This window comes from Perca flavescens, chromosome 7 (assembly GCF_004354835.1).
Source record: "Perca flavescens isolate YP-PL-M2 chromosome 7, PFLA_1.0, whole genome shotgun sequence".
In the NCBI taxonomy this organism is placed as follows: Eukaryota; Metazoa; Chordata; class Actinopteri; order Perciformes; family Percidae; genus Perca; species Perca flavescens.
The window spans coordinates 5,174,768-5,195,604 of record NC_041337.1 but is presented as its reverse complement, the minus strand read 5'-3'; the positions used below and the strand labels follow the sequence as shown (position 1 = coordinate 5,195,604).

Here is a 20,837-nt window from a genome sequence, read left to right as displayed (position 1 = left end):
TTACTTGGCACAGTGAATATTTCACAGGGGGTACATTATTGAAAAAAGTTTGAGAACCACTGCTGTAGTGTATACGCCTGGTGTCTATTAAAAGTAAAGGCAGGGTCAGGGGTGATTCTCTCTTTCCTGTGACTTGTGGAAATAGACCGACTGTCTCCAGGTTACAGTCGACAAAAACACAATTCAGCTTCCTCCCAAACGGGAATTTTTTAATCCAAAACAGAAGCTGGAACGGTCTTTCATATTGTCCTCGACCTCACGTTTGATGTTTCCCTTTCATGTTCTGCACTTCTGTTCTTCTTCTTCTCCACTTTTTTGTACTTGTATACATAGTACAAAAAAGAGAGGGTTTTTCTGTGACCTCATACAGTCCTGCCGACATCATTTCAAGCTGTTACTTACTACAGTAAATCCCCACTCCATTCCTGTCCCTAACGGCCCCTCTGACAGGAAGTGAACACAGAGCTACTTCCTACAGAGACGGGAAACAGGAAGCAGTGGGGGTATGGAGGAGAGCCTGACATCCTGCGGCAGGGAGGATGACATCATCTGGTCCAGCCAGAGGCATACCGCAGGCAGAGTACAGACGATGGAGCAGAGCACCAGGCAGGTACACAACCACAGACTAATACCTCTTTTCCACCAAGGGTGATGTGCTCATTTTGTGAGTTGTTTGTGTTAACAATAAAAATGTTAATGATTAAAAAATAAACTTCATGGATAAAGCTGAACATTTGCCAATTTGAGTCCCGAATCGAGACCAAGACAGGGAGAGACTGAGTCAAGACCGAGTCAAGACCAAGACATGGAGAGACCGAGTCAATAACAAGACTTTGAGGTGTTGAGACTGAGACGAGACCAAGACCAAGACAGGGCGAGGCCGAGTCAAGACCAAGACTTTGAGTGGTTGACACCGAGACAAGACCACTACCAAGACTGGGCGAGGCCGAGTCAAGACCACGACAGGGCGAGACCGAGTCAAGACCAAGACTTTGAGGGGGAGAGACAGAGACAAGACCACTACCAAGACAGGGCGAGACCGAGTCGATACCGAGATTTTGAGGGGTGAAACTGAGACGAGACCAAGACCAAGACAGGGCCAGACCGACTAAAGATCATGACAGGGCGAGACCGAGTCAAGACCATGACTTTGAGGGGTTGAGACCGAGACAAGACGAAGACTTTGAAGGGTTGAGACAGAGACCACTACCAAGACAGGGCGAGACCGAGTCAAGACAAAGACCAGACCAAACAACTGAAACATACATCATATACACAACTACGTTACATGTTTAGCTAATATTCGCTAAATCCCTTTGGGTGAGGGGAGAAGAGATTTCTGGAGCATTTTGGTACATACGCAGAACTTTCGCTAGCTAACTTTAGCTAGCTAGCTTTGCTAGCATCACTTACACTTACCTTTCTTTATGCTTCCTTACTTAGTGCGGATACAATTTTTAGGTGGTCCCAGCTGTGTCATTTAGCGTTACACATATGTAGAATATACACACTCCTGTGTTTCTTTTTAGATGTTGTTTCGCAAATAAACTCTTTAAAAAAATGTAATAAATACAATGCTATTACCGAGTGCGTGTCAAGTTATTGGTTGAATCTGCAGCAGGACGTTTTACATCCAATCACAGTGATGATGTTAACACATGAATCGGACAATGCACAGGCAATTTTAGCAATATCGCTGCAGGTTCGGTCTTGACCGGTCTTGAAATAAAATCGTGGTTCCCCTTCATCTGAGACAAGACTGAGTAAAAATGTGGTAGACCGAGACTTTCAAAAGTACTACAACCCTGCACCACGTCTGTGAAAAGTTGTACGGTGAATGCGATTCCTCCATGATGGAGTCAAATGCAGAGGCTCACGGCTCTGCAATCAAATCATCGTCTGTTTGACATTAACATGAAGACGATTTCATCTAGCTACAGCGTAGACTATGATCTTCACACAGGAACCTTTATTGAAATACTTGAATCATTCCGTCAAGTCTCACTGACGTACAGAGGAATGTGAAAGGACATTCACAGGCAAACATCACGCAGTGTATCTGTGTATCAGTGTATCCCAAAACACAGAGGCGGGACTTTGAGTCTCGACTGTTTCTGTCATTAATTCCTGTTTGAACGCACACCATGTCATAATTCCATGTTCAGCAATCAGAAAGGAAGGGACATTCTGAAGCACACGGACATATAAAATACAATACATGAAATAGAAAGTCCCACACATACACACACACACACATATATATATACCCAGTTACTGAGTCAGTGTGTAGTTGTGGTGACTGATCTGACATACTAACCACATGTGACCAATAAAACACCACGGAGACAAAAAGAGATGGGAAAATCCCTCTCTCTCTCTCTCTCTCTCTCTCTCTCTCTCTTTCAAACACATGTACAAATTCCATTCTCCCTGCCTCTCCCTATAGTTCTCTCTGCAGTCTTTTCCCCCCTCAGTGTATCTCCATCTGCATCATGTAGTCCGTCTCTAGGTCTCTCTCACCATGCATTCACACTGTGAGCACACAATGACAAAGAAATCACCAATCATGCACTCATTCTCTATGGAGATACGGGCGGATGAAGTTCTTAGGTAAACTGGGTCCTTAATAACCTCCAGTTACGTTATGTAATACGGGCCCAGTGCGTATCCCGTTCCAGTTCACCCATGCTAAAATACTACTTGGACCCAGGTTTGCTATGTGGTCAACGGTTAAATGCAACATAAAAAGCACACGACTTTCAAAACTAGATGTTGACACAGGGATCATGTGCTATATAAAGGGTGAACATTTTAACATCAGAATTTTGCTATTTTACGAGTGTTACATGCTGAACTTTTTCTTTTTGATCCCGTCTTTACATTTGTGCCTCCTTTCTATACTTTTTTCTTCAATGCCCCCTTCTTTCTTTCTTTCTTAAATTCAATCTTTTTCTATACTATCTCTATAGATTCTCGTCCCAAAACATTTTGTCAAAACACTAGTTTTATACATTGTAGAATGTTTAAGTGATGGTCATAACTTGTTCAAGAGCAAAAACCTTAACAATGTGTGTTTATAAGACCATTAAAAGGTCAAAAGGAACATTGCAGTGACTAAACAATTAGCTGGGTCGCACAAAACCAGCCGAGGGCTAATGTGAAAAATCTTTTCTGTTTGCAAACAGAAACGAGCCCCGAACGTTTTACACACAGAAACACACAGCGTGTACACACCCTGGACACTCACGTGTGTTCATTTCCAGCTGGGAGAAGGGGAATCCAGCCTGCTGTTATCTTTTCCAGTCAGGGTAACAAGCAGCGGGGTGAGGTGTTCCCACAAAAATATACACCTCTTCCTCTCCCTCTCTCTCTCTACACACACACACACACACACACGCAGAGGCAAACACACACCCTTTCCGAACATCCCAAACTTCCACAGGAGTTTCCTCCTCACATTCCTATCAGTTACCTCAGCAACACACACACGCACTTTCAAAACTATTTACACTAACACACACACACCGAGTACAGTAAATGACCCGATGGAGGAAAACACACACACACATACACACACACACACACACACACACACTCTCCATACCACACTCAATCCCCAGTTTGTTTTATTCATCTCAGTTATGCAACAAGTCCTCCAAACTATATGCCAATATGGGTCATTTGTTTCCCCCCCGCTAATACGACCCACAGGAGCGTTTCATAAGCAGCGCCCCCTAGCGGTGGCGGGAAATACAACCTCATATCTGAACCAGTGAACGTAACGGTTGCATTTTTTTTTTTTCCTCGGGTCAAATCTGACCCATTTTCAAAAAGTTTCTATATCAGAAATTTGGGTTTCTTTCAACGGAATTTTCAAAAAACAAGTAACGAAAATGATCAGCTCACTACGTTCATTACATTTGGTTTAATACAATTTTATAGCATTGGAAAAAAATTATAAAAGAACGTTAAAAAAAGTGAAAAAGAATTCCGAAAAAGCTTCAAAAACGTGGGGGGAAAACACAACAACAAAAACGTAAAAAAGCGCAGAAAAAAATGATCAAAACATTGGAAAAAGTGACAAAAAACTTGGAAAAAAGTGACAAAAAAAACGTCTGGAAAAGTGAGAAAGACATCGGGAAAGCGACAAAAGTGTCGAGAAAAGACGACCAAATAGTTGTAATTTCAAATTTAGACCGAAAAACAAAAGTTGCATGGTCGATTGGGAAGACAACACAAGAGTTAAACACGTTGGTAACGTTAGGTTCATAGACTGTATAATATTAATGGACAGAGCATGTGTGCATCACCCGTTACGGGCGCAGCCATCCTGGTTGGGATGTGACAATTTTAGACGAGAGGGAGGAGTGAGGGAGGAGCTGCTTACACTCTATGTTACGTTACACACTGTTACTGGCAATTACATCATAGCCACGCCCTAAAACACGCCGATTTTAAAATCAACGATACCCTAATTCAAAAAATGAACATCATTCTGTGTTGCAGAAGACTTAAAACTAGCGATTGAGACCATAAACTCATTATGAAAATGTTTACTGAGGTAATAAATCAAGCGAGAAGTGGGTCACTTTCTCATAGACTTCTACAGAAACCGAAGGTGTCTCCCCCTGCTGGAATTCAGAAAGAATTCAGGTTTAAGGCACTTCTGCATTTACAGCACTTCGCCGAACCGGATGCTTTGTCCATTAATATTATACAGTCTATGGTTAGATTTAGATCAACAGATCTACAGACGTCCCCTCATCCTTCCCTTCCATCTTTTAAAAGCCCACCTATTTCTATCGGCTTTCATTATATAATCTGTGAATATTGTTTTCATTTCTAATTGATGTAGTTGCATGGATTGGCCACCGGGTGTATCGGGAGATTTACCGGCACTCTATTTATGTGGACTGCCGGTGAAGGCTCAAAACCCCTTCTTTTTTGATTTTTTTTAATTGGCCCATAAAGAGAAGTGAGATCACTTGATTGGCCCACTTGTGTGTCTTTCACATGAACACTGGCCAATCACATCCTTGGTCTTTGACTGACCGGCCCACAGAGAAGAGAGAGATCACACGATTGGGTCACTGGTTTGTCTCTCATCTGAATACTACAATCACATCCTACTATAACCCACTTCCATCCTACCATAGAGAGGGAGCACATTTAAGTCCCGCCCCCACCGGCGGCGGAAATAACTCAATATAACTCAGGTAGCTAGCTAAAAAAACACGAGATTTAAGCATGTCAAATGATTATTTTAGCAACTGTGTAGTTGTATTTAGTTTATTTTGTATTTACTTTTTTTACATTTTTATATTTTTTTGTTCCAAATGTTTTCTTTTCACAGATATAAAATAAGTCTATTAGGATTATTATTATTATTATTATGGTTAGAGGGAGATACAGAGAAGAAACAAAGATAACAAAGATAGAAGGGGAAAAGGGTAGAAAGAAGTGAAGAGAGGAATATGATGTGAAAATGGGTTGAAAAAGAGCTACACATGATGAAAAAGGAAAACTGGTTATAAACAAAAAGGCAGAGGCAAACAACATGGGTTGAAGGGGTTAAAAGGGAGGGAGGTGATGTGATGAAAGAGGATGACAAGAGGTCTAGGTGAAAGAGAAGAAGATTGAGTGAAAATTAGGAAAATGTCATGAAGTTGGCGGAAAGAAGGGGTTAGAGAGAAAAAGGGGATGATGAGGAAGAGAGAAAGATGGAGTGAAAGGGAGTGGAAAAAAAACAAACAGAAAAAGCTGTAAGAAAATGAAGACAGTGGGAAGAAAAAGAGAGCTAAAGTGGAAAATAGAGTGAATGAAAGGAAAGGAAAAGGTGAAATGTAAGGACACAGAGGAAGGAGAATGAGATGACCTATAGGAAGGTGGCAGAAAGAGATGAAGCATTTTATATAATGACATAGATGAAACAAGACGCGGAAATCAGACTCCTGGGAATGAGAGGAAAAGCAGAAGACAAAGACAACTACAGTGGCTGGGCAGAGAGGGAACGCAACCAGACCCAAAACTGACCAAAAAAGAAGAAGAACGCAGACTGTCAGAGAAAAAGAGAACGAGAGAACAGTTTTTCCTTGTTCCAAAAGTTTTCTTTTGAGTCCGGGGGCGAGGGGGGTAACTATCCCAGCGAGCCAAACTCGTTTAGCGTCGGCTCTGAACCCCGGAGAGGACAGAATCAGAGCAGATCGCAGAGGATCACAGCACCGCACAAACACTGAGCTGATTGTCTCTCTGTCCCCTCTGGTTTTTTCTCCTCCTGTTCCCACCCCGTCCCGTTTCTTCTCGTCTTCCTCATTCCCGTCCAAAGACCAGGAGACGTGAGCACTGACATCCGCGCGCTTTCACAAGTGGACATTGAGAAACCCAATTGGGCACGCTGCAATCACTGTGTTTGTTCTGGAAGACGCTTCTTATTTGTAGGTGGGATTATAAATGGGAACCGCCATCTGCCCACATAACCAGCTATAGATGCTTGGCTAGAGCCGTGAAAAAGAACAAAAGCAGACGGAAAAATGGCAGAAACCCTGAATGAGAAGGTCAAACGTACAGAATTTGTAACCTCTGTCGGCTATAACCGCACTATAAGTTTGCCAGATCGGGTGGCGGATCTGTAGTTCGAATGAGACATTAACGGTTAAGGTAATGGACAATTCCGCTTCCAACCTGTAGGGAGACCGAATTGGAAAAGTGCTTTGGATGTAATGGTGCGTTCTTTTTGTCCACCCAAGTCGATCTACGAGTCTTTTTCGAACTGGAAGTTGCAAAAAGAACGCCCCCGAGGTCGTATATATACGACTCGTCAAGTCGTCTGAACTCAGAGGACCCCGAGTTCACTTTCAAAAATGGCTACGTCGTGCATCACACGTAGTAAACATTGTGGTTTTCTACAATTTTAAGCACTTTTGTCTTTGTTGTTACCCAATGAAGAAGTTGTACACATAGCGCTGTATACTGCTACCTATAGGCATGTCTCTACAGTCTTATTAGGAGTTAAACATAGTGCTGTATACTGCTACCTATAGGCATGTCTCTACAGTCTTATTAGGAGTTAAACATAGCGCTGTATACTGCTACCTATAGGCATGTCTCTACAGTCTTATTAGGAGTTAAACATAGCGCTGTATACTGCTACCTATAGGCATGTCTCTACAGTCTTATTAGGAGTTAAACATAGTGCTGTATACTGCTACCTATAGGCATGTCTCTACAGTCTTATTAGGAGTTAAACATAGTGCTGTATACTGCTACCTATAGACATGTCTCTACAGTCTTATTAGGAGTTAAACATAGTGCTGTATACTGCTACCTATAGGCATGTCTCTACAGTCTTATTAGGAGTTAAACATAGTGCTGTATACTGCTACCTATAGGCATGTCTCTACAGTCTTATTAGGAGTTAAATACCGCCTGATTAGTTATTTTGTAGCTTGTGCAGCTGAAATTGGCTAGAGACGCTTGGTTGCTATATGACAACAATGGCCGAGTCTTGAGCAGAAAGCAGAGCAGTAGCCTACCCGTGGTTATTCGTTTTTCGACACGAATGTGACGTCACACTCGAGCTACTAGTCGCGATTACAAGACAAAAAGAACGCACCGTAACTTTTAGCCCTACAGGTTGTCTCATTGGAACTACAACTCGCGCTACCCGACGTGAGATGTAGTTCCAATGAGACAACCTGTAGGGAGACCGTCACCCCTACAGGTTGTCTCATTGGAACTACAGCTGCAGCTAAAAGTTACATTGTGTTGCTTTAAACTGCTCCTAGCTACCCACATCCACAGCTTTTGCGTCAACTAAAAACGATGGACAAGTACCTTGTAATTGTAATTAGCAAGGTATCAGGGGCTGTGTCTCAAACCGCCTACTTGCACACTTCAAACACTTAGTTTTAAGTATTTAGTGTATATAACGCAAAAGGTCAGTACACTGAAAGTACCCGGATGACCCCCTAAAGACAGTCAAAAAGTTCAGTGTGGAACGATGGACACTAAACGGGCGTCGTCTTGACTACGAAGCGGAAAGGGGAGGGACCAGGGACTTCGACCGGCAGCTGGTTGGACAAACGCGTCACATGGGTCTGGCTTCTCCCGGATTTCACAACAGAATACGATCTTGTATTTTACGAAAATAGCTAACCGAAACGTGTTTCTGAAAACATTTTGAGCGAGAAATAGGCCGTGCAGTTGCTGAATCTGTCTTCATTTCAGATCAACAAAGGTCAGTTTAATAGATTTTAGTCCGATTTTCAGAGGCGGCGAGCTGAGCCGACCGCTCGTCATTTCCGTGTTCGGTTTTGGGACACTAACCATCGAAAGTGGGCACTGCGGCAGTAAGTGGTCAGTGCACGTTAGCAGTGCACGTTAGCAGTGCACTGACGGAAGTGTGCGGTTTGACACACAGCCAGGGTGATTGACTGATGTGAAAGAAAATGGCAATTCAGTTTGACAACGGGCACTATAATCAGGGCTGGTTTCTGGCACCAAAGGACGAAATGTGAGCCGGATCTAGCCCGCAATATGGCTTCTACATTCAACAAGGTTTTTTTTTTGGGGGGGGGCCTGACCCGACAGGTTGCCAGTGACACCCAAAACTACAAAAATGACCAGTCCATTTAACCAGTAGTCCAACGGTCGCAGTTTTAAACGCGTGGCTAAATTAAATTTGACCCATTTAAAAAAAAAATGTCTTAAGACGTCAAGAGGCGCAGAAAAAAATTGACAAAAACATTGGGGGGAAAGGCAACAAAAGTTTTGAAAAAGACGACCAGGAAAAACAAAACGTTGCACGGTCGACAACACAAGGGTTAAGTTTAGGCAACACAACTACTTGGATAAGTTTAGGAAAAGACCATGGTTTGGGTTAAAAAGGGAAATTTTTTACGTACAGTAACTTCAGTTACGTGTGAAAGTTCGTTACGTTAAGTACATTACGTACACAATGTCAGTTAAGGTTTTACACGGGACAGAAACAGCGGGGTCCACTCCCTGTGTTTGTTTGACCCATCCATCCACCCCGACCCTGACTTCCTCCTTTGCTCCCGTTTTCGTAATTAGATGCTTTCACAGACATCCCTATTAGACCGTTTTTTTAATGAGAAGTCTGGCCAATTCCGGCTGTGTGTACATTTTTTAAAAGAAATCACAAATACGCCGATTTATCTTTGCTAATAATACGTTGGACTCATGTTTATCTATATTTTCATACTGACTGGATATCTTCTGGATACCTCGTGTATCATAGTAAGCACATACTGTATCCCCAACAGTCAGCCTGGTTGGCTGTCTTTTGAAACTCTGGGATCTTCACTAAAGTTGCCAAAAAGAGCTATGTGTGGAAGATTAAACTCTCCTAAAGTCAGCTCACCATTAGTAAAGGGTTCCAGACAAGAAGCCATGACTGTAAACAGGAAGTAGTTTGACACTTAGATGGTGCAGAGGAAAGTAATCACCAATGTTCAGGTATTCAAGGTCTTCACTCATTAGGCCTCTACTGTTTCTGAATTTGTAGAAGAATAGTTTTTTTCTTATTCTTCCAATCAAACCGTTTACATAATCATCACACATTTTTGAAATCTTAAGAAAACTTTGAATTGCTTAACCCTAAACTGAACCAAATTGGTTTTACTGTCTCAAACATGCTACTACATTGCATATATCTGTACATGTTGTTCATTCATTGTTCATATTACATAGCCATATGTATTCTGCTCTTATAAGGTGACAATACACTGCACATATTTATATTTCATATTATGAAACCATCATATTATAACCCTTATATTACTCTTAACCACCTTATGTAAACCAACTGTATACTCCTGTCTACACTGCACTATATTTATTGTCCTTTCTTGCACTTTTCTGCTTTTTTTGCACTTCTGGTTGGACACAAACTGCATTTCGTTGTCTTTGTACTTGTCCACAAACCCATTTATTATTAAACTAACTCATAATCTTAATCTCTATAATCAAAATGTATTTGCTTTGCAAATTGCATGAGGTGTTTCTGTAGCTCTCAGATGTGAACACGGAGGACTGACCGAACATGGAACTCTCTTTGGATCAAAAACGTAACACAAATAGGGAAATGTATTTGGTTAATTCAGCCAAACGTGTTGCTTCAGAGACTTGCAAACCAAAGTGAAACCTTAGAAGAGTTTATTTTGTCACATTATTTTCCATCCATTTTCCAATTACAGCCAACCCACATTTCTCAAATATGAACACAAACAAAACTATTCTCTGCACAAAATGTAAAAATGATCCCTGTCAGACAGATTTAGAAGCATCACAACTACACTTCTGGGAAAATCCTGCTTTTAATTTGTCGTTATATGACTGCTGAGAAAATGTCCTTTGTTTTAATCCCAATATCTTGGGTGTTTCTTTTGTATTTTTTTTTTTTTTCAGATAATTATTACCAAAAGCCCCAGAGTTATTGCACGACTCAAAAAAAAGAAGAAGCCCTGCCTGTCTCTCTGATGTTCTTTGTGTGTCACAGTAAATTAGAATGGAAACAAGGCTGTTTGGTGTCAACAGAGAAGAATGTCTAATGCAGATGTAGAAGTATTTTTTTTTTTTTAATACTTTGCTTGAACTGCCGCTTCTCTGCGGCTCCATCCTCTAGAGGAAATGTTTGGAAAAATCTACTGTTGCTCTGTTTTCAACCAACGGTGGCCACAAGTAACAGTGTGGTAAATATAACTGGTTTCACTGTACAAGATACACAATTTTGTTCTACTGTTTCATGTACAAAAAAAAAAAAAAAAAAAGGATTGTCTGTAGGACTAATGCAGAACAGATGCAGGCTAAATCCTTCAAGAGAGACTTGCTCCCACTGTATTCATAAATATTACAGCATACAGTATATCCTTCACATACAGAGAGACCTCTACAGTGGCTACAAGTGTGGATTTTGATTTTCTCAGCCCGAATAAATTTGTTGTTTTCATTTCCAGCCACGCAGGTAAATAACATTGGTGTGGGAGGGAACATTTCTGGGTTTGCTGGTGTCACTAAGTGGAACATGTAACCCATTAAAGACCCATACAGATCTACAAGAGATCTTTACACTTATAGATTTCCTTTTGAAGGCAAGTTTACACACACAATACACATACATTTTGGATGAACGACAAAAGAAAAGAACAGTGGAAACGCACTGCTCCAATGCTTTAAAGGAGTAGTTTAACATTTGGGGGAAATAGGCTTATTCACATTGAGAGTGTGACTGTCGTTGTCACTGTCGTGTCTGTGGGATAAGTACAGAGCTGGAGCCGGGAGGCGATTAGCATAGTTTAGCACACACACACACACACACACACACACACACACAGGGTGATAAAGCTAGTCTGGATCGGTCCATAATTAACACCTTTAATTAAATTGGTCCACAACCAAAAATGATTCTCTCTAGATTTCTGTTTGGGTACACATTAAACAAGACGATACAACATGTTAGCTAGTAGGTATTAGTCCACCTACCAGCAGGTAGGTGGACTTTTTGATTTTGAAGCAAAAGAGGCCAGCTGTTCCGTATTTAAAAAACAGACAAGAGAATGGCATCAATCTTCTCATCTAACTCTCAGCAAGAAAGCAAACCCATTTCCTAAAATGTCAAACTATTCCTTTAATAAAAGAAACATAAAAAAAAAACACAGTCCTTTCTGTACAACATTTAAATTGTTTGGCTTTTAATAAGTAGTGTTCCTTCTATACAGCTAAGACATTAAACCCAGTGCAAAGAGAACTTTTCATAGTTTCAATTTCTCCTTCACATGCTGCCAAGAGGCATAGCATCTATATATATACAGTCAAAGGCTACATCAAAACCAGATTTCCAAAAATAATAAGACTTACCACATGAACAATTATCCATAAACGTTCTAATGAAATTAAGAATGGAACAATTTGTAATTGTAACCAAACGGTTAACCAATATCTATGTTGCTTTGCACGAACTTGCAAATATGCAGACCTTATAGACATGATGATTTTTGAAGTATAAAGTGAAGCTTTAGACTCGTTCCAATAGCACTTTATTTGCAGACCCCAATCTTCTGTTATTTGTAGAACTAAATTACACTTTTTAACTTTAAAAAAAAGACATTTTGTTTAAACAAGTGATATGCTTGTTATACCAGAGAGGCTTACTGGTCATAAAGAATGATCTTTGATTCATCAACATATCCGTGTTTGCCAGGAAGCAAAGCAACTTAAAACTTGCATATTTTGGCAGGGAGTTTGACATGAGGCCCTGTCATGGACTGAGACAGAGAGGGAACGGCATGTATCACGGTCAGAAAAAAAAAAAAAAACCGACCCGGCTTGTAAAACATCCTTACAGTTTGTGGGAGACATCAGTGGTCTGCTCGGGGCCGTGGCCAAGGCTTTCCCGACAACACTGCTGAGATATACATGTGGAGGCTGGATCAAGTCTCTCCTATCCAGTCTTTCTTTCTCTCACCATCTCCCAAATTTCTCATTGTTCTTCATGTTCCCATTTAATGGACAGAATGGATTAAATTAAATTCATAAAGTTCAGCTGAGATGAATATTTGTCTGGTCCTGAGATTAAAGGTCAATAATGATACGAGATGGTCTTAAAATTCAGATTTGTCATAGCCGTGGATTTTTCTGTTGACCAGAGTACACACAGTGCAATTAAAGAAATCATTTTGCTTGCATAATCTTCCTGTAGCATGTACTGTCTGTCACCAGAAAGGGTTAGAGTGCAGACAAACGAAATCTGTGGCACAGGTAGAAGCAGGTAGGCAATTTAACTAGTTGATATCCTACATCCCTGAATCCTTCCGACTATGTAGCCACCAGAACAGCTTCCAGGTCATAAATGTTTCCAGCTATTGATAAAGACTCCTGGTTTATTAGCATTACACATGCTAACACAGACCGAGCACCCTTTATGAGTAGGTGAAAACACACAATGCTTTTTTAGTTTGTCTGCCTGGCATACGTAGGCCTATTTCTTTCTTTTCCTTGAGTGTCTAAAGTCAAAATATTACAAGTTCTGAAGATCTTTCTGTGATACTGTATTCATTTGGATTAACACGCACTCATCTTGATGAAGAGCATCAAGCTGGGAGTGATGCAACAGAAATGGTGAGTTTTTTTCTGATTCCCTATGCTAGCTAAGTGACTGACAGTAGCTCATTTTGCAATTGCTCAGCAGAAGCCAAAACCTCCTGCTAGAACTTCTGCCTAAAAGTTGCCATGAACTAGTAATCCATGCATATCTAATTACCCATACTAGCAAGTTAACACAATCTCAGCTAGCCACACTAGCATGTAGATATCAATGAATGCTGCTTAGCTAGCCAGACAATCATTCAAGATAATGTTCAAGGATGCATTAATCAATCTAAACGAAGTATTCAGCGTTTTCATTTTTTTTTTTTATTTGACAAAAGTGCTTTCTTTGCTACTTAAGTTTTTATTTTTCCAGTTTGCACATTTAAAAAGAAAACAGTTTTTTTCTCTAACCAGCTCTAGCTCCAGTAAAAGTTGGTATGATAAAAAACACTTGTCTGCATCTTTCTTTTTTAGAATGAAGAAAAGCTTTTAAATTGAGAGTTGGAGACTGTGAGAGACAAGCAAGGCATGACAATGGCTAAGAAAATGAGCCAAAACTAATGTTCCCAACATACTTCCTCCAGATCATGTAACAATAGTTCAAATGAACCAAACCAAACTGTGCAGTATGCAAGGAGGTACACATCGAGAGATGAGATCATGGAGTATTTATCCAGTGATACAGGCGCTGTAGTAGACAGCACTGCTGGCATCAGAAAGAGCAGATATAAGAGGGCTGCTCTCTTCATTACAGCCACCAGCACCACTCAAAATGCTACTGACATCCCTGTTCATAATACTGCTATTCATGCTACTACCTACACTACTGCTACTTCGCCCACTCAAGACTTTCGACCCACAGTCCCCACCGCGCCCGTAGGCCTCCTCTCGATTCCTTCCGACATTTACATACTGGTCAAACTCATGCCTGTCCACCTCGGACCAGAACTCAGCAGAAGAAGACCCCAAATGGCAGGAGGACTCTGGATTTGAAGGGTCTAAGTGCAACGGAGGAGGGAAGGTGGATGTGGGGATGGAGGAGGATGAGCAGGAAGAAGGAGAAGTTTCAGGTGGAGGTGAAAGCTGCCCCAGCTGAGAGGGCATGTAATACGCAGCATTTGGAGTGCTGTTCCCATACATTTGGCTGAAGTAGCCGACAGGAGCAGTGGATTGATGTGGCGTTAGGTGGGATTTTATCGGCTCAGGGAGGCTGATGGAGGGCTGGGGGTAAGACACAGGGGAGGAGCAGTCGGACAGAGGTGGTGGGCACTTTACAGGACTCCGCAAGGCAATGTGGTGACCAGAGGTGGGATTTAACCTAGAGCTCATGCTCGATGTCATATTTGACTCGACAGAACTCGTTCTAGTATCAACTCTGGAACTTCTACCTGGACTCAAATTGGAGTTCAAACAGTTGCTTGAACTGGCACCAACACTCATTCCTGAACTGTGTGTTGCTGCGCCATTGATGGAGCTGTGGTGACTGTGGTTGTTGTAATTATGGCTGTAATGCTGGTTAGGATGGTGAAGGTGGTGGTGGTAGCCAATCCAACCTCCCAAACCTGCCTCTTCTTGCATATGTTGGGGGAAAAACACAGATTCCCCGGCTCCATCTTCCAGAACATCCAGAGGGGACATCTCCGGAGTGGGCAGGCCATAGCTCTCCAGCTCTAGGTGTCCTGGGGCCTGGAGGTCCCTGAAGTGCCCGAGAGAGTGCAGAAGATGGTGGGAGTGATGGTGATGTGAAGGGTGGGCACCTACATTACCATAAGCAGAACCTCCAGAGACACTTTCTGCACCCAAGGGGCTGATACCAGGTCCTAATCCAAGGCCTGGTGCCCCGCCATGGGCTAAACTGTGAAGCAGAAGCCCCGGTTCAACCCGCTTGAGTTTTTTGGTGGTCTTTTTGCGACGGGGCCTGTACTTGTAGTTTGGGTGATCCTGGAGGTGCTGGACACGGAGACGTTCTGCTTCCTCCACAAATGGCCGCTTGTCTGTAGCACTCAGGGCCTTCCATGACTGACCTGAAAGGTATGAAAAAAGACACAATTACAAAATAATGAACACTATTTTCATCATCTTAGGGCAGGGCTATTCATTTGGCGGCCCGCGGGCCACATGCGGCCCGGAAGCAACCTCAGAGTGGCCCAGCCCCATGGTCCCGCAATAGACAGTATAAAAGGGAAAATAGGGTCCCGCCAGCAATATTTTTTTTTTTTTTTATGGCCACGCCAAGACCCGCCCTTCAATAGCATTCACACACTACTATTGGCCAGGTGTCCATGTACAGGTCCTATCCCCTGACCAATCCCCTAACCCTAACCTTAACCACTCGAGGTGAAATGCCTAACCCCAACCAATTGAGCTGCTTCGTAGGGCGGGTCTTGGCGTAGCCGTAGTGGGATTGGTAATTTTGTGTCCAGCCAAAACTACCAACACGTAAACAATGCAGAGCGTGCTGTGCCAGTAGTAGCCTACATTACTATCAATATGTCTTTCTCAACACTGAAACGTAAAATTGACAATGAAAAGCGTCAGTTTAACCCTGCCTGGATTGACAAATACTTGTTTATTTTACCGCCACATCCAAATGCCAAACCGATGTGTTTAATTTGTAATGAGTGCATTGCAGTACTTAAAGATTACAATCTCTGGGCGGCACCACGTTGAGAAACACCAGACTTTTCCCCGAGGGATCTCAAGAGAGGGCTGCAAAAGTGCAGAGTTTGATTGCATCTTACAACCGGAGCAGCGTTACCATGGTGCGGTCATTCACAGCCCAAGAGAGAGCTACCGTAGCATCCCTTCGTGTTTCCTGGATATTGGCAAAAAAAGAAAAGGCCATTCACGGACTCTGAAACCGTGAAGGACTGTATGCTGGCCATCGTGGATGAGGTGATAAATGACGATAAAATTAAAACGTACTATAAAAAACGTACCCCTGTCAGATGATTCCAACAGTCGGAGAGTTGAAATTCTTGCTGCAGATGTGTATGAAACAATGTTTGGAGACCTGAGGAAAGCTGACACTATGTCTATAGCGGTAGATGAGTCCACAGAAAAAAACTGATACTGCTCAGTTGTGCATATATGTCCGTTTTTTTGACGGCCTACTGCCGTTAGAAGGACACACAACTGGCGATATAGTCTTTAGGAAAATATCTGCTTTTTTTAAAGACAATGGTCTGGATATGAAGCGTGTGTGCATGCTTGTGACAGATGGGGCTCCATCCATGACAGGGAAAGTGAATGGTTTGGCAGCACGTTGGTCCACTGTAGAACCTCAGTTGATCTCCTTACACTGCATTGTGCATCAGGCGGTGTTGTGCGCAAAACTAAGCGGGGCGCTCAAAACGACAATGGCTACAATTAATTTGATTTGCTCCACATCAAGTCTCCAACACCGCTTATTCAGAAATGTTTGCTGAGCACCAAGATCTTCTTTTGCATAACGACGTGAGGTGGCTGTCCAAAGGCAAAGCACTGGAGCGTTTCTGTGGTCTCAGAGAGGAGATCAGTTTCTTTTCTTTTGTAAGTGGAAAAAGTAGGAGCTACCTCAGATTCTGTTCAGTTAGCTCTTTTATTGTTTTCTATGCAGCTTTTGCTGTGCAAACTGACCAAAGTTAAAAGAGAAACAATGAATAAACCTTACATGTTTTTCAATAAATTGGTTTGTGTTGGTTTTAAAATTTGTCATTACGAGCTGCTTCGCCGCTGAAATGACTGGCCCAACTAACCTTCTCGGTTAGAAAATCTGGCCCAACAGAATTTGTAATTGAATAGCCCTGTCTTAGGGCCTTGAAAAAGGTAAAAATGGTATTCAAGAAAAGGATTGCTAATATCACTTACAATCATGATCTAAATCAAAGTCATCATCAACATCATTATTTAGACAGCAGATTCTAGGGCTGCAACTAAAGATTATTTTATTATGGATTAATCTGACAATTATTTTCTTGATTATTAATTAAGTTTTTGGTCCAACAAACCCAAAGGTATTTAGGTTACTATCATAGAAGACAAAAAAATTATGACATTTCTGCCTATAACTTAATGGAGATTTCTCCATTAAGTTATAGGCAGAAATGTCATAATTTTGTTTTTTGATAATCAATCGACCAATTGTTCGTGTTGTTGGCACTAAATTTAACCCTAAATGTATTTGTAATGTCAGTTTACACATGTAAGGCTCTGCTGTGGCACCAGGATGCCAATACATCCTGGTGATCCCCCTAGGCCTGTTGGGTCTAATTTAATCATACAGCAGTGATGGAAAAAAACAATGACACAATGCTGCTCACGTTGATAAGACGTTCCACACAACTTAATTTGTTTGCGGTTCATAATGTCATCTGGTCTAAAAGCTGCTCAGACACAAAGTGCCATGAGTCATAGTAGAGCTGGGCAATATATCGATATTATATTGATAATGTGATTACTAGACTAGACTAGACTAGATATCGACATTGAGGTTTGGTCAAGAATTGTGAATTGTGATATTTGATTTTCTCCATATCACTCAACCCTATTTCGTGCCATTTATCTGATGTATTTATACATTGTGTTAAGTAATACATTTCCAGTTTGTCTTATGGTTGTAGACACCAGTGGCCCTGAGATTTGAGACCCACTTTATGGTTTGAATTTGAAAATCTCAAGCTGCAGATGAGCTCAGCAGATTCTGATTGCACTGACAAGTAAGTGTGAATATTGTTTTGTTGTGTAACATTGTATTAATTTGAAGCAGATTAATATGAAAAAGAGCCTGTTGCTCTCTCGAGTAACAGAAAAACTAGCTCGTCAAAACTGCTACATGCAATTTTCTTTTACTTTGTTGTACTTTTCAAAATCAACATGAAGGTGTTCAATACATTGACTCCTGGTTGAAAAATATATGTTCTATGGTGTTCCATTTCACTCTAACTATAACATGCATTAAAATTAGTCATTTGGCATCAGTTTAGTTAGTTTGCATCAGTCCTGTCTTACACAATCATGGCAAAATTAACAATGGGCTGTAAACCCTGACCCCATTGCCTCCTCTTACGTTTATTCTTAATTAGACATACGTGCTTAAATAAAGTATATAATATATAATACTCCACCCAAAACACGTTTTTATCACATCCTCACCCCCTGCACAGTGGACATAAAAAATTTGCAGTTTCCACAGTGGAGGAGAACAGTGGTTGTGGTGCCAGTGGATTCATGTTGGTCACAGTGGATTCCATATTTTGATAAAATTATGAAGTTTGAAACATAATGAGCATGGTGGTCAGAACAGATTTATGCCGTTCATATGGACATTTCTGTCCTCTTACTCTGTCACTGAGGAATCTACAAACGCTTTAGACAGTGTGTGATGCTCAATGATCACTTCAATGTTGTCACTTCAATGTTGAGATCCAGGCTTTAAAGATATTATAATAATCTCAATGCAAGTTCTTTTAGACAAGAACATCAGCTGAACTTGTGAAACTGTACATTTGTTCTCCAGCCAATTAATGATTTATGACAGATGTCGGCTTACTGCTTCAGCGGTAAAAAGTGAAGCTGTTAACACTTAAAACCCCAAACAAAAACAAGCTTGATGACAAAAGTATACTGGTATAAATATCATGGGACCAAAAGTATCACTTTTAAGTCATATTTAAATGATGGATGATTGGTGACAGTACTGTCAGAAGGAGAATGTAATTGTGAAGTCATATATATATATATATATATATATATATATATATATATATTTTGTGTTGTATCGGACATTTGAAAAATCTAATCTAATATGATGCTCTTGTTGTTAGTTCTATTAACACTACTGGGAGTACAATGGGTGAGGTGTGTCCCACTGAGCTATAAATACTGGTAAAAGAAAAACTGCTCAAATTATAACTTGCAATTACATACCCAATCATCCCTTATAAAACTTGTGTTTGAGATGTAGGTTTAGGCAATCTAAACTGGTCAGGACCCAGTTTCCCAGAACCATCGTAAGAATGAGATGATCTTAGAATGGGTCAAAGATCCTCTTAGCCTGAAAATGCATTTGGGTAACTGGGTCCTGATTTACATATCACACCTAATTGGACTTCACCAGTCTGGTTTCACTGGAAAGTTTGGATACAATGCATGTAGTTTTAGTTACAGTTTTTATTAGCCTGGTTGTTTTTTTTTTTGTTCCCTGGCTTACCGAGCATCTTGCTGAGCACAGCGTTGTGCAGGTCAGGGTTCTGCACAGCCAGTCGCTTCCTCTCGTCTTTGGCCCAGACCATGAAGGCGTTCATGGGCCTGCGGATCCTCTGCTCACCCCCCACAGCCTTCCCGTCGGCCGTGCCTGCCGACACACTTCCTGCCTGGGTCAGGTCCGGACTCTGTCCCCCTGAACTGGGTGTCAGAGAAACCCTCACTTCTGTTCTCCTCATCTTCCCGGCTCCAAGGCCATCGGGAGAACCACAGTCCCCGGAGAGGTTCTGCTCAAAACCTATTTCAGAATCAGAAGCAGGGCTCGGGGTCCCGGACGCCCAGGGGCCCCCGAGAGACATCCGGCCGGCATGCAGAAGAGTCTCTCTAGACAAGCTGGGATCGGTTAAATTCATTCCAGAACCGGGCTTGGATTCAACTTTTTAGTCCAAGTGAAATCCTGCAAACGTCTGTCTCAGCTTGTTGGGTTGCAAAGTTCTGGAAAAAATTTGCAGCTCGAAATGTTTCGGTTGACGAAGAGAAAGATCAAGAGAGGAATTTGATGGATTTGGAGCACAAATCCCAAAGCAAAGCATCGAGATCTGAGAGGAGGTGGAAGACGAGAAAGAAAGAGAAAAGAAACGAGTTGTGGTGCAGGATATTCCCCTCTGTAAATGATCCACAATGACTCTGCCTCTTTCTTTTCTTCACTCGTTTTTTTTTTCTTTCTCTCTCTCTCTCTCAAAAGACAACAGTTCGTGTTTGGAGTGTGTGGTGCAGCGGTTTGTCCAAAGCTCGATTCCCCCTCCGTCACACGGGACGCCCGAGTCACCGTCTCTCTCTCTCTGTCTGTCTGCCCTCTTTCAAAGTTTTGAAACTTGTGGCCAGATTTAACCGACCCACGCTGACTATATATACCCCCGCCCTGACCAATCACATAAATATATAGCCGGGGATTTAACCAATGAGATGCCAGGCGGGCCCGAAGGGAAGGGACGAGTTTGTGAGGGAGACAGTACAAAGGAGGGAGGGGGGGGCAGGTCCAAGCACTGCCTCCCCCTCTTTCCTCCTCCACGACCGCCACCCTTTCCTCCCCCCTGTAGCTTCACACACACACACACACACACACACAGTCCGTCTGTACAGGGAGATGTAATCAGAGAGGTTCCATTGTTTCTGCCCAACTGAGAATGGAGCTTCTCACACACACGAATACACACATTCAAGGGACACACTCATGCAAACTGTTCTCACACACACACACACGCACACACACACACACACAGGTATCTGCACGGATACACTCTCTCTCTAACGCATTCATGAAACAAGCAGACATAAAAATGAGACCAAGACGACATTTAAAATTAAGTTTGCACACAAATGAGAGACAAAACATGGACTAACACATATATAGTTGGGCTTACAGTGTGTGTGTGTGTGTGTGTGTGTGTGTGTGTGTATATATATTGTGTGTATATATATTTGAGGGCAGGGCAGTGGTAACACAGTTGACCACAGTCTCAACCAAAGTGATTAGTGGCTGAGCT

At 41.9% G+C, this 20,837-nt stretch overlaps 1 protein-coding gene across 1 annotated transcript; it reads right to left on the bottom strand.

Annotated features, from left to right (window-relative positions):
* Positions 1-10,159: 10,159 nt before the first annotated feature.
* sox18 (SRY-box transcription factor 18) lies at positions 10,160-20,154 on the bottom strand. Its single transcript, XM_028583874.1, has 2 exons — positions 19,298-20,154; positions 10,160-15,131 (listed from the first exon to the last, which is right to left on the bottom strand). Exons 1-2 carry the CDS (start codon positions 19,701-19,703, stop codon positions 13,777-13,779), a joined length of 1,761 nt encoding a protein of 586 aa, XP_028439675.1. The 5' UTR covers positions 19,704-20,154; the 3' UTR covers positions 10,160-13,776.
* Between the last annotated feature and the right edge of the window lie 683 nt (positions 20,155-20,837).